We start from the raw sequence: 13,722 nt of genomic DNA, 5'->3' as shown, positions 1-13,722 counted from the left end.
TCGTCCTGCGGCTCCGGGCCTGGCACGGGCGGGGCCCGTGTCGGCGCGAAGGGAGCGGCCGCGCCCGCGGGCAGCAGCTCCGTGAACAGATGCCGCAGGGAGCGGCCGCGACGCGCCGTGCCACCCCCCCGGCGGCGGGGACGGGGGCTGAGCCCGCCCCGGGCCGAGCGCGGCCAGACCGGGCCATGGCGGAGCGGAGCGGCCCCCTCGTCCCGCGGGACGGACCCACCGGGGCGGGCGGGCGGGCGGTGAGGGGCGGGGGGGGAGGCGGTCGTGATGGGCCCGGGCGGGCGGGAGGCCGGGAGGGGCTCGGGATGGAGACGGGCTGGGGCGGGCAGGCGGCCGTGAGGGCCCCGGGCCGGGGCTCGACGGGGCGGGCGGCCGTGAGGGACCCGGACGTGGGTTGGGCCGGGCCGGGGCTCGGCGGGCCGGGCCGCGGAGCCGTGAGGGACCCGGGCGGGGGGCGGGCCGGGGCTCGGCGGGCCGGGCCGCGGAGCCGTGAGGGGCCCGGGCGGGGGGCGGGCCGGGGCAGGAAGGGCCCAGCGGCCGCGAGGGCCCCGGGCCGCTCGCTGCCATCTCCGCCGCCGTCACCCCTCAGCGCCGTGCCTGGAGCGGGGCCGGGGCAGCCGCCGCGCAGCCGCGCTGCCGCGCCGGGGCTGCTGGAGCGCCGTCGGTGCCGGTACCTGCGCACGGGCAGGGGTGAGCAGGGCGGGGCGGGGCCGTCGCGCCGCCGGAGCAGCCGGCCCGGCCGAGGGTCCGTCCCGCCCGCCCGCCGCCCACCCGCCCCGCCGTTCCCCCCAGGTTGCTGCCGGGCGGTCGAGGCGCTGCTCGCCGGGCTGATCCTGCTCTGCGGCTCCGTGTCCGGCGGCTCGGCGGGCGGGTACACGGGCCTGCCCGGCCTGGGCGGCCTCTACTACTACCAGTACGGCGGGGCCTACAGCGGCTTCGGCGGCGCCGACGGGGAGAGGGCCCAGCAGCTCGACCAGCGCTTCCACCGCCTGAAGCTGCCGGTTGCCAGGGCGGCGATGGCTGCGGGGGGTGCCCTCATGGCTTCCTCCTGCCTCCTTATCGCGGCCGGTGTCCTGCAGCTGCCGGGGCGGTTCCCGGCATGGCTGCTCCTGGAGTGCAGCCTGGACACGGTGACTGCAATTGGCATCGTGCCCGCTCTGGCCTGTTTCTTCCATTTTCTGCTGGGGGTTTATAATTCGTCAGTGTGCAGAGAAAGGGAGCAGCTTTACCAGAGCAAAGGCTACCAGGGTTTCAGGTGCAGCCTGCATGGTGCCGAGATTGCTGCCAGCCTCCTGGGCTGCGTGGCTGCCATCGCACACCTGCTGAGCGCAGGCCTGGCTCTCAGGGAGTACAGAGCTGCTCGCAAACTGGAACAGAACCCCAGACAATTATATGAGCTTTAGAATGATTCCTCCGCTCCCAAAACGATCATTATTTTTGCCAGTGCCCTTACTGAGATGAACCAGTATGCTTTTCCTTCTGGACAGTGCAGCCTTAATGCAGCAGAACACACACCCAGAGAGTAGAGTGGAGGCAAGCTGTTCCTGACTGAATGTGCATTATTGAATTACTAGTGGACACAGTCTGATGGCTTGTCTTCACCTGGGGGCTGTCTCTCAGTAGAGAATGACTCTGTAGGTGCGGAGGGAACTGCCTTTCCCTCCCTTCTGCGGGTGTCTTCTCTCCTGAGGTCTTGCTACAAGTGCTGCTACTTGTGGGAAAGAAGCCACAGCTACTCCACAGTTCTGCTGCTGAACAGCTTTCTGTAGCTGTAACTGTCTTTACAAAGGGCATCTGACTGTTCACTGAGAACAGAGCTCTTAAAAATGAGGCCTAGGGTTGTGGCAGTTAATTACTGCTTTCTTGTAGGGCTCTTGGAATGTTATAACAGGGCAGTCTGAACATGGCATTTATAAATCCATCAGAGAATCCTGAAATAAACCTGTAAAATGATGAATACACTCAGCCTAATTTGTGACACAATGCCTTTTCAACTTATAACTTGTATACAACAGTTTTGCTTAAAAAGATGCCCAGAGTTGAGATAGTCAGACAAAAGCTTCAAGAACTCCAACGGGTGCTTTAAGATAGAAGTATATTGTTTTCAAAATACATTTTAATGTACAAGTTGGGGAAATGAGATGCTGATCTTCTATTTATTAAAAAAAAAAAATATTTCAAAACTTTTATGGGAAATTTAACAGGGAAAAGTAGCACTAGAATCACAAAATCATGCCTCAATGAAATGTCACTTCAGAGCAGTGCCCACTATGTGCACTGGCCATATGAAGATGGAATCACCACTGGTCTCACAGACCAGTTCTGCCCCTATTAAAAAAAACAAAACAAAACCTTAAACACCAAACTAAATATACCAGAAACGTGCTTTGTCTTGGATGCATCTCCAGTTTCACTGGCACCAGTGACTAAATCCTCACAATTGCCAAAACCATGGAACATTGTGGGATCTAGAGATAGTAAAGTAAAACAAATGCTAAACAGGAACACGCTGGGTACTCTGGGGTGTGTTTGACATTTCTTCCCTTTCAGTAGCTAGATGCATCAAGTGTCTCAGCACAGGGATTTACACAGACAGTCCACTGTGGTCCTGCTTCTTCTAGCAATCCTGTATTTCCTGCTTGTTGCAGGTATTTCTAGAGAGCTGTACGTACTATTAGAGCAAGTTCACAGGGCAGGATTCTTTTGTCAGGATACAGAAGCTGCCTAGTAACTGGTATATTGTATTCCACCCTCACGGTGTTCTGCAAGTAGGTTTTGTGGGGAGGCTGATGAGTGAAGTAGCACACAGAGCTCAGTGATGGGGCACTTATAGCACAGCTACTGCTAGCCACAGCTACGTTTGACTGGGATATTGCACAAATTCCCTCCAGTGCAGTAACGGAATCAGAATATGTAGTTAGATGAAAGTAAAAATCTTTATTGCTAGGTCAGCTGAAAAGCTGATGCAAAAATATTCCTTCCTGGACTGCTCTATACGCCTGAATAAAGAATCAATGGAATAGTGTTTTCCAGAAATCTCATGTTATTTGCTTCTCCAAACCAACGCAGAGGCCACAGTGCTGAAGGTGCATTCACTGGACAACCTATTCCCATACATGATAAAAATGGAGACTATTATAGGTGCATGCTAGCTTGGGATACAGAAAATACTCTCCTTTTGAAAACAAAACCCATGAAGAAATATTATTTAATTAACAGTGTGCTGCAATATTCCTTTAACATGCGCTGGGTGATATGAGTTAAGTTAAAAAAAAAGGTAACATTTTAAAATGTGAAAAAAAGAGAAATACATGTGAGTCTTCAGACAGCAATGGAACAGCAGACAAGGAGTGCACAAAACTGAAGAGATGAACCTGCTGCCTGAAGGCAGCCTTTGGCAGGTGACAGGGAAGCCACTGCCATGGGGAAGGAGTGTGGGGACTCCTGAAGTCCAAGGGCCCTGGGCACGGCCGAGCGTCCTGTGGACTGGGAGAAGGATTTCAGCCTTCACAGCAGCCCGATCCCAGACAGGGAAATACCTGCTCCTTCTTGGAACAGGATTTTGCCCTCCTGTCTAGTTGAGGATTCTGATCAGGTCCCAGCAGACTGTGGTGCTGCCTCCACCAGGCCTGTTCCTGGTGCTGGGAGCAACCTGGAGGCTGCCCCTTATTCTTAATACTTGGGCCCCAACTACTCAGCCCTGAACATAACCCTCACGGGCTCCTGTTGTGGAAGCCTTTCTGGAGGGGATAGGGCAGACAGGTCAGTGCCTTTAGAGTACCTGTTCTCAGCAAGCACGCTCATCAGCAGAGCCAGAATTAATGAAGAGATGGACAAAGGAACTCCCCAGCTGAACTGACCGTGGCCGCAACAACATGGCAGGGACCAGAGCCTGATGAGCCCAAGCTGAGAGCCTCTCTGGCAGCGGGTCTGTTAAGGAATGGGACGTTTGTAATGATGTGGCTCCATGGAGATGATGTATCTGTGCAAGAACCACATACAAAAAATCTTGAAGGGAATGGGAGACAGAACGGGAAGAGAACCAGGAAAACACTTTCTATCCCCTGCTGTGAGTCCTTCACTAGACTTGCCGGTTCATACCTGCTCCACCTACAGCAGTGCTCCCAGGGAGCGTGAAATCTACGGTGGTGCTAATGAGCAAGGTGAGGAGGTCAAAGGAGAAGCTTGCTGCCTCTAGGGAGGCAGGAAAACAAAAGATAGTGGTGGAGGGAAGCACTCAGTCAGTGCTGCCCAGGGTAAGACCAACAGTTCATAGTATCAGCTTCAGCAGAGAAAGCTGTGGATGCTACCCAGCGTAAGAGAACAAGCCACGGTCTGCCATGGCCGTTCACACCCACAGAAAATGGGAGCTGGCTGTATTAAACTCCCTTTCTGCTTCAAAACCAGAAACAGCACTGGAGAAAAAGGCTAAGTAGGAATTCCTTGCACTCCATTCTGCCACTACCATGAAAAGGAGCAGCTCAGAAATCTGCATGCTCCATTGCAGAGTTTTATTTTACTTAGTCTGTCCCCACTGAGCTAGGAAGAGCCATTCAGGACTAACTCCCTGCGGCAATGCCAACCCTTCAGTGCAATGCTACTGGTTCAGACTGGAAAGGACACTGGATTTTCCACATCAGTGCAAGAGAGACCTGATCTGCATTAACACCTGCCACTCTCCTAATGCAAAGTTTGTCACAGTCTTACTCAGAAAGGAGACACTATTTCTTCATCAGTCCCAAGCTGAACAGAGGCTGCTTTGCAGCCCTGTCAGGTACCAGAAAGTGTTGGGCCGGGCACAGATATTTGGTAAAATTATCACCAGAATTAAAAATTGCTGCCAAATAAACTGGCATGAGCCTTTTCTGCATACTTCTATGAAGAGAACATGAAAGACATTTGGGGTTTAGTTTTTTAATCTTTTTCTGCTGTTGTTTCTCTGCGTAAGGGATTCAAATGCCGCCGTTTCTGCGATTCTAGGAATTATCTTTTCTCTCCATTTCCAAATGAAATGGGCATTTAAGCAGCCAAAATTTGTGAGAGTTTAAACTTTGGAAAAAGTTGGGTTGTTTCATGATTACATTGTAACTAACACAAGGTGTACCCTAAAATGTTGCGTTCTCATGCATGGTAAAAATACACTTTTTCCTAGTGAGAAGAAAATCAAGGTGCTTTGAAATCTCAGTAAAACTCCATTAGATTTTGTCAAAAGATCTATATTGACAGAATCCCACAAGTAGTCTGCACAGTATTTCCTTCTGAGCAAGGCCTCAATTTGATCCAAAAATATACAACTCAAGCCCCTCAGAGCTCTTGAGAAGAAACTTTCAAGTTTTCTTCATAAATATAATTAATAAAGAAGAAAAGGCACTAGCCCACATTACAGTTAGGATTATTGCACCACTGGCACGACCAGCTCTCTGCCAGCCAAGGGAGACAGATCTGCACACTGCGGGGCTGTGGTCTTCTCCCAACCCTTACACAAGATAATGACACAGGCAGCCAACTCACACCCTGCACCAAAAACCCTCATGGAAACACAATGCATCTGCTGAGTGCAGACTGGTCAGTTCACCATTACTGGGACTGTTTTAAACATCTTTTCTAGTGCTGATAAAGATGTTATTAAGGTGGAAAGTTCTGTTTTTCCTTTTGCCTTGAAAGCTAAGCAGAAGCAAGTATGCTTTCACTTTGTGGCCAAATTGGGCATGTACCATGAAATGCAGATTGCTGTAGATTTGGAATGTGACTCCTGTTTTCAGAGGCAAGCGAAGATGCTGTAGCTGACAGGGCAGAGTTTGTGTCGGTGGAACAGAGCACTGAACGCCTCCCAGCATGGGAAAGGCAGTCCCACTGCTCACCAGCCTCAGAGCAGCACGACTCTGCTCACAACTTGGCTTCCTGTGAGACCAAGTACCTCACTGCAATGAGCACGAGCTCCGGGTCTCATCCCGTCTTCCGGACACAGGAAGCCTCTGCTGTGAGGTGTCCGTGACAGAGGTGGCCAAGCTGCTGCTGAGCTGGGTCTGTGCTCTGCACCTCCAAGCGCTGGCTCTACACGTGACCTTCATCAACCAGTCCAGAGCTGATCTTTCCTATGGTCCAGGTAAAATGCATCAGCAGGCACCTGATATCGCTCAGCCATGTATTTTCTCACCCTGCATAAGCTGATCCCATCGTAACCCTCACCCTGCCCTGCGCCACTGCTCAGCACAACACCGGCACCCTGAGTCTTCTGCTGTGCCCACCACACCTGCCGTGGAGTGCTCTCTCCCCTCACCTGAAATAATAAAGTGCTGGGCTGAAGGGGAGCAGAACAGCTTAAGTGCAATCAATAAAAGTGCTTGCAATTAATGTAGGAAACCATTCTTGGGTCAGCTTCACTGCAACTGGCTGTAATCTTTCAAGGAATAACAAAGTCGGGTGCTGGTGGGGGTGGGGGGGCTGCATCAGAAATATTCACAGGACTCCAAACACTGAACGTTTCCCCTCAGCAGCCTCCTCACCCCACAGGCACGTACACCAGCCCCTTCCCTGCAGAGCTGGCAGAACCTCAGGGTTCAAGGAGTTACAGGCAGGTGTTGGAACATCTGCCTTCTTCCTAGTGCTTCCACAATCTCCAGAGAGCCCCTAACACAACGCCCAGCTGCTGCTCCGAGTGCTCACACAACAACTAAGACTCTACGGTGACAAGTGGACAGCCCAGACCTTAGCACTCCCGATTCTTCCTTGACTCCATTAAAGCAGCAGCAGATGCCTGTACTCCTTGCAGATCCCAGCTCCCCTTGGAAGGCAAGATAGCCCTTATGGGACAGGGCTTCCCAGGACAGACAATGTGGGAGCAGTACTTGTAGGGTTACAAAGCTGTGTCAAACTCCTCTGGCAGGGACGCTGCATGTTCCTCTTTCTGCTCCTGGTCCGCTCCATTCTCTTGCTGCTGCTTCATTTGCTCCTTCACTTCCTCCTCCAGATCAGGTGGCACCACAAATTGATCTTCTGGCTCCACCTGGGATGGAGCAGCAAAATAGCCAGTCTTCTTCTTGGGTGCCTCTGTGGCTACTTCAATGAGGTTGAGGCTCTCCTCCAAGGGCACTATGGAGCCATTGGAAAGCTTCTTTCCATAGAGACAGCATGTGGAAAGAGATTTTTGCAGTTCACACTTTTCCCTGACCCCTCTCTGCACAGTGTTGCTGTTTACACTGTTCTGTCTGCGAATGACGAGGACAAGCCCCGAGTCGTCCTCTGGCCCCGGAGCAGAGGAGCTGTGCACTGCAGCAGGAGGCTCAAGCTCCAGGCCCTTTCCTTTACAGCAGTGGATGTCCACCTCTACCTCCACTTTACTGCCATTTGTCATCACACCTTCCACAGGCTGCTCATCATCGCTATCCAGACCATTGTCAGACTGGTTGCTAGAGAAGGTGGCACTGGAAGGCTGGCGCTGAAAGATGCTCGAGGGGGGCACAGGATGTAGGCTGCAACGTCGCTCTTGTCGCAGCAGCAAACTGCCATCAAGGCCAACAGCGTTGTGCTCGTCTGAAGCAGTGGAGCCCACCTCACTGCTAACCTCAGAAGCAGACAGTTCGCTGCTGAACTCGGAAGCAATTCCACTGCTAGATGAAGGTGTTGCTGGCTTGGTGGTGGTGGAACTAAATCCCCCAGGACCTGGCAGAGTGAGGCCATGCATCTCACATGTGCAGCTGTCCTCACTGATGTTCAGACACACCACCATTGCACCTACGTTGTCTTGGCATCCATAGCTTTGGGCTAAAGTGCAGAGTTTCTTTGCAGCAGCTAGCGGGTCGTGTAGGTGACGCACGGCTGAGACAGCCTCTGCGTAGGAAAGGTGTTCCCAGAGAGCTTTGTTCCCTAGAAGTAGCAGCTCATCTTGTACAGTCAGTGGAATGGAATCGACATGTGGTTTGGGCAGGATCCAAGGATGCAGGTATGTGCAGCCCAGCATCCGAGTACAGCAAGTCACTCCATTGACCTTATTGTCCTGCAGACAAGAGAAACAGGGCAGCAGTGTTAGATGTGCTGTGAGACCACCCAGAGAGCCACCTTTCCCCTGCCTACGTACTGGTTCGGAGCCTTGAGGAACGTCACACTCAGCTACAGGGTAGGAGAAAGGGGTCTAGGTCCAGGTACCACAGCAGAGACATTCACTGTACCTGATCATCAGGTACCGTCACTGCCCACCACCCACGCTGGCAACAACAGCTAATGGGCAAGGGAGGCAGAGCAGGAAGCAACAGTCAAGTCACTCAAACACCTTTGTGCCATCCTCTCCCCTGTAGTACTGCCAGGCAGCAGAGCTCGTGCATTTGTACCAAGCTTTTACAGGAGGGTGGAAGCTGAAGTGAGGAGGGTCCAAACTAACCTCTGTTATAATGGCTTTTTGCTCCTTGACTCTCTTGGCTTCTTCCGAACACTGTTCAAGGCTGAAGACTTTGGAGAGAGGCAGTGGTTTTCCATTTCGGCACAGAATGGCTTGGCACGTTCCCACATTGGCCACCGTCAGAGAAAAGTTGCTTGCTGGATCAGCTGCATCGTGACGAATATAGCAAAGGACAGCAGAGGAACCCAGCTTCTGCCCAGCCATGCCCAGCTTCCTGTGGGAGGAGAAGTGCAGGAAGGCTGCAGATGCCAGCGACAGGCGCTCTGGAGCGCTGCCTCAGCCCACCAGACATCGGGTGATGTACCCATGCAGGTCCCACCAGACCAGCCGGCTCCCTGTCCTACCTGTGGGAGACCAAGAAGGTGTTGGACATGAACACGGTGTCTGACTGCTGCACTTCCTCCAGGAGCACATCAGCCATGGTGCACTGCAGCAAGCGCGGCAGCTCCTCGTTCTTGTCACCATCAAACATGCCATACACAGCCTCCACCCCCTCTGCAAAGCTTCCCAGTGCCAGGGATGACACACACAGCCTGTTAGAGAAGCATATGAGCAAAGTTAGTATGTCTCAGAAGATTATATGGTCCCCAGAACCACAGCCATCAGGCACCTTGCTGTCAGTGCTATTCTCACAGGGCAGCAAAGCCCCAGTCCCATGAGACGTGCAGCTGCATTTTATGACTGGATCTCCTGAACCCTCCCTGACCACACGCAGGAGAGTGTAAAGGCACAGCCAGCAAGAGAAAGAAAAAGCATCTCTGCTAGGGTGGGGAAGCAAAGTCTGAGCACCCCAGGACAAGCGTTAGAACTGAGGAAAAGGAGTGCGGAGGCTTGAGTTACCAAGATTTCGCAAGAGATCTGGAGAGACAGAGGGACCGATGGGCTCTTGAGCAAAACAGGCCTGCTTGGGCGCTTGGCAGCGCACTCCACCCAGCGCCCCGAGAATACAAAGACTCAGCACCCAGCAGATCACGATACTCACTTATTTCTTTGGCCTGCCATCTCAGCCACTCCGTGACTCCAGAAGGTAGAAGTGAGTGCTGAGTCTGCCGTGAGGGAGGGCTTAGTGTCAATCTTCAGTGTGGTAATGTGACTATAGAGAGAGAAGAACACAAGTCATTCTCTCCTAGATCCCGCTCAACAGTCTGTGGCCAAAGGACCTTGTCCAGTCTAGAGTTTTAGCCAGGAGCCTGTGGAAAGAACTGCACCAAGAAGAGGAGTTTAAGGTCCTGGCTTCTGGAGAGGTCTGGCTGCTTATGCCCGAGACAGCAGGGAGAACCTCCTACCACCTGAGAAACTGTCTGCTTGCTCTGATGATCTGGACCCAAACTTTTTCCCTCCTACAAGATAGAAGCTTCAGCTGCCTCAGGCAGGGAACATCATAATGTTATGTAGTGCTGTGATATACACTTTATTATGTCATGTCCCCTCCTGGGAATGGTTACCCTTCCCTGTGCAGGTCACTACTGGGTTGGCATCTCCATGGCTCACCTGAAGATGTCCAGTGTCTTGTGTTCCAGCACCAGGTTTGTGTTTCCACTCAGATCCAACTCTTGCAAGGCACCTGGCAGTGCCTCAGGGATTAGGATTTCAGTTAACTCATTGCAGCTCAAGTCCACAAACTGCAGTATCAAAAAAAAGCACAACGACAAAGAAAATATTCTCTGTTCTGTCATGTGGCCAGTTACTCCAGTGCTCCCTCCAAACATCGTAGGACCCCACTACTGATTGTGTCCCACAAACAGGTCATGAAAATGGGTCTGACCTATCAGTACAAGAATGATTTATAAGCAGCAAAGGCTTAAAACCTGCAACAGCCAGGACTCCAATACTGAAAGAATAGGTCACATTAAAGATAAAAGAAAGCTTGTATATACAAACCTGCCTAGTTATGTTACACTCTCCCCTGCCTCACTGGTAAACCAGAAATGCACCAAGTCAGAGACAGATGGTAAAGATGAATGAGGTGAGCCATGTTTGATCAACTCAGAAAGGTGACAGATGCAGAATGCATACTCTCTGCCCTATTCTCAGGTTGATCAAGCAAAATGCTGGGCTCTCCAGTTCCTCTCCTAGCAGTTAATGCTTCATTCTCCAACCCAAACTTTCCCCAGATATATCTTTACCTTCTCCATAAGAATACCTGAATACGGGGCAAATGCAGGATCTCTGGAAAGATGGTGATTTCATTAGAGTGTGCAATAAGTGTATGAAGTAGCTTGCAGTTTGCCACTGTTGTGGGAATTGTTTTCAGTTTGTTGCCACTCAGATTCAGCTCTTCCAAGTGCTCCAGCTTACTAAGTTTGCTGGAAGGGAAACATAAGAATACTGTATCTTATAGGCAAGAACGTGTCACTTTCTGGAGGTGCAGGTAAAGCATCCATAGACACTACCCTTTATGAGCTACACTTCTAATCTATTGATAGGAGACCAAAAGTCCTAAGAGATGCTCAAATAAGAGCTCAGGGTCCCCAAGCCTGGCTGGGATTTATACAACATACAGACCCCTTCACTCCTGATTTCTAAAGCACTAAAGCAAAAGATTGTAGAGTCTTAATTTTAAAACTGGCAAGAAAAGCTAAGCTGGGTTTTGTCATCAAGCCACAGGGAGAACATCTTGCTTTGACGCTGATTCACGCACAGTCACAGTAAGGCAGGCAACATCCTCCTGGTGAGCACTGTCTCGCCTGCCAGCCTTACTTATTTACCTTGCAGGGAAAGTCTGGAGGTTGTTGTTTGCCAGATGCAGGATCCGTAGGCTCAGGTGTCCCACCAAGACAGGGATGCACTGATCGGTGAGGTTATTGTTGGTCAAGTAAAGCAGTTGCAGCATGCTCAGACTCTCCTCCCCTGTACATGCAGGGGGCAAGGACTCCAGGCTGTTTGCAGATGCATTCAGGTACCTGAGGCTAACCACAGCAAGGGCAAAAATCAGATTTCACATCATCTAAACCACTCCATTAACAGCAGGAAAAGGGGCTATACAAATGCCAGTGTGGTCAGAGCAACAGCATTAGACAGGAGGCCAGACAACACAGTCTAACATCCCTACTCACATTAAGATTTGAGTCTACCAATGACTTCTTGGCTATATAGCACTGCAGATGCCCACAGCATTTCACAGCAAACAGTGGGCACTGAAGAGCCTGTGGAGGGGGTGGGTAATACTGGTGGAATCAGACTACATAAACTCTTACTCAGAGTCTTTAAAAGGTTTGACTCGTGTCTGAATAGACAGTAATGAGGGGTTGTTCATGTGTAAGGGCCTCTCTCGCTGCTCTCCAATGACCTGATGTGCTTTCTACTGTAATATCTGAAAATCTGTACAGCTTCTTTCCTTTGCACCTGAATTTATGCACTACTTTTAAAGACAAAGTTCTTCAGGCAGTAACATGACCTTAGAAACAGTTGTAACTGAAGCTAATTCTTCAGTTGGCTACTGGGTTAGGCAAGCCTCTGTTTTTCTGTAACTAAACAGTAACATGGACTGATTCCCTCAAATCAGCTTGATGACTTCCCTTATGGCACCTGAATTACCTCCTCATAAAGCACACACATTGTTATCTCTCATGCAAATGGCACCTTGCAAGGGCAGTCATGCAGATGCCACCATCAGCCTTTACAGCTCCAAAGGTTAATGCAGACAAAAGGCATTGACTACTGCCACTCACTTCAGAGCCTTGACAAAGAGCATCTCCGGGAGCTTAGTCAACAGGTTGTGCTGAAGGTCCAGCACCTCCAGTGGAATGTGTTCTACAAGAGGTGGAAGGCTCTGCAGACGATTGTGCCCCACCATCAACTTCCGAAGGCTCAAGCTGCTCAGGATCCTAGAAAGACACAGGGTTTTCTGTATCAACTTGGTTCATGCCTCCTCACATCCACAGAATGGGAAAAGGTAGTATTTAGTCCATTGTAATTTGACTGTACAGCATAGAAAAATTAAAATACATTGATCCATAAAATGTAAGCAATGACAATGCAGAAAAAACACACATGGTAAGTGCCTCAGTCACTCTGAACTCGTGGAAGCGTATCTGCATTTCCCTCTATGCTACTGCAGATCAGTAACTTGTGATGCGAGCCTGTCCGTCCACATTCTCTCAGGCAGACAGAAAAATGAGACGTCACAAAGGATGGATTTAAATGCCTGTTTTCACTTGTAGGAAGAGAGAAGTGCTTCCCCCGTGCCAACTTAAATTCAGAGCTTTAACCAGCTGCTTAGCATTCCTGTATTGCTTCTGAGGCCGTTGTCATTCTCCAGAATCGCAGTGCTATTTAAGGAAGAGGCCTCTATCCCCATGAACTGCAGAGAACTGCTTGCAGGAATTTTGAGAAATATCTGAACACATCTGGACGCAGCCTAGAACCACCCTGCCCAGTTGTGTGAGGTGATAATTTGAGACTACATTCTAAGAGCCCTGTACAGAACAGTTTTAAAGCATGAAATGCTAAAGCTGCATTAGTGTGCTGCTCCCTGCAGGCCAATGAATTCAGTTTCTTTCTGTATGCTGTGGCTTCTCAAAAGTAATTATACTGGGGGGAAAAAAGCCATTCAAATGCAGATACACGATTTCCTTATTCAAGCTGACTCATCCAGAGCTGGCTTGGGTATCTCCCCTCAACACTGTCACGTACCACTTTAATATAATTTTGTTTTCAGACAACTAAGTTTAAAAGACAACTTCACGATGAACTCTGTCCCCTTATGTGAGGGGCTCTTTAAGCTTTAGTCTCCTGGATTAACCTGATCAATGGCTGAAAGTGAACACTGGCGAGGTTCTAATTGTACACAAGACATACTTACTGGAAGAGATCCTCAATAGATACAGTAAATTCCAGCACTTAGGAATCTTTAAACATGCTTAAATTTCTTTTTAGAAAATACATTTCTGTGTTTGAATTCTGCAAGTTCTTTTTCCATAACATACTTAAAGTCTGGTCTTTTTCATCCACTGGCACAGCTAAAATTCTTTTCTAAGTCCTCCTTACCACACCACTGTACATCCTTTTCTTGCTTTTGGTGCATAGAGTCTTGTCTCTGACACCCATTAGACTGTCAGTGCTAAGATCCCTTCCCATGTCTGCTGCTTTAAGCTGCTCCCTGCAGGAGGGAGGGACCTTCTGTTCAGTTCAATACAGCTCACCCTGGACAGTGTCTCATTCTTTACAATCACACCCCCACCACACACACTTAGGCTTAAGAACATTCGGGCTTTGCTTCTTCCCATGTTATCCCTGGTACCTTGGAAAAGTCACTATAAGTATCTGCAAAATTGTGTTAGTTCTTAGCTCCCCTTTACTGCATTTCTGCAGAAACT

The 13,722-nt window shown here is 50.3% G+C and overlaps 2 protein-coding genes across 3 annotated transcripts in view; one reads left to right on the top strand and one right to left on the bottom strand.

The window, feature by feature from the left end:
* The first annotated feature begins 185 nt into the window (after positions 1 to 185).
* On the top strand, positions 186 to 2,059 carry MARVELD3 (MARVEL domain containing 3). The gene is made up of 2 exons (XM_074913675.1): positions 186 to 699; positions 802 to 2,059. The coding sequence occupies exons 1-2, from the start codon at positions 186 to 188 to the stop codon at positions 1,410 to 1,412; spliced, it is 1,125 nt and encodes a 374-aa protein (XP_074769776.1). The 3' UTR covers positions 1,413 to 2,059.
* A 28-nt stretch (positions 2,060 to 2,087) lies between these two features.
* Positions 2,088 to 13,722, bottom strand: part of PHLPP2 (PH domain and leucine rich repeat protein phosphatase 2) — a 33,615-nt gene continuing 21,980 nt past the window's right edge. For both annotated transcript variants that reach the window (XM_074913625.1, XM_074913624.1), the window contains 8 exons: positions 12,076 to 12,231; positions 11,113 to 11,313; positions 10,548 to 10,710; positions 9,896 to 10,026; positions 9,387 to 9,497; positions 8,749 to 8,937; positions 8,387 to 8,618; positions 2,088 to 8,005 (listed from right to left, as the gene is read on the bottom strand). In XM_074913625.1, the coding sequence (XP_074769726.1) occupies positions 6,866 to 8,005; positions 8,387 to 8,618; positions 8,749 to 8,937; positions 9,387 to 9,497; positions 9,896 to 10,026; positions 10,548 to 10,710; positions 11,113 to 11,313; positions 12,076 to 12,231 (2,323 nt within the window). In that variant the 3' untranslated portion in view covers positions 2,088 to 6,865. The remainder of the gene's footprint in view (positions 8,006 to 8,386; positions 8,619 to 8,748; positions 8,938 to 9,386; positions 9,498 to 9,895; positions 10,027 to 10,547; positions 10,711 to 11,112; positions 11,314 to 12,075; positions 12,232 to 13,722) is intronic.

This window comes from Athene noctua, chromosome 9, assembly GCF_965140245.1.
Source record: "Athene noctua chromosome 9, bAthNoc1.hap1.1, whole genome shotgun sequence".
NCBI classification, from domain to species: domain Eukaryota; kingdom Metazoa; phylum Chordata; class Aves; order Strigiformes; family Strigidae; genus Athene; species Athene noctua.
The sequence above is the reverse complement of the archived record's forward strand: the minus strand, read 5'-3'. Positions and strand labels throughout refer to the sequence as shown.

Coding starts and splice junctions, on each gene's coding strand:
- MARVELD3 (XM_074913675.1), top strand. CDS start 186: ATGGCGGAGCGGAGCGGCCCCCTCGTCCCGCGGGACGGACCCACCGGG. Junction 700..801: donor GTACCTGCGCACGGGCAGGG/GTGAGCAGGGCG, acceptor CGTTCCCCCCAG/GTTGCTGCCGGGCGGTCGAG.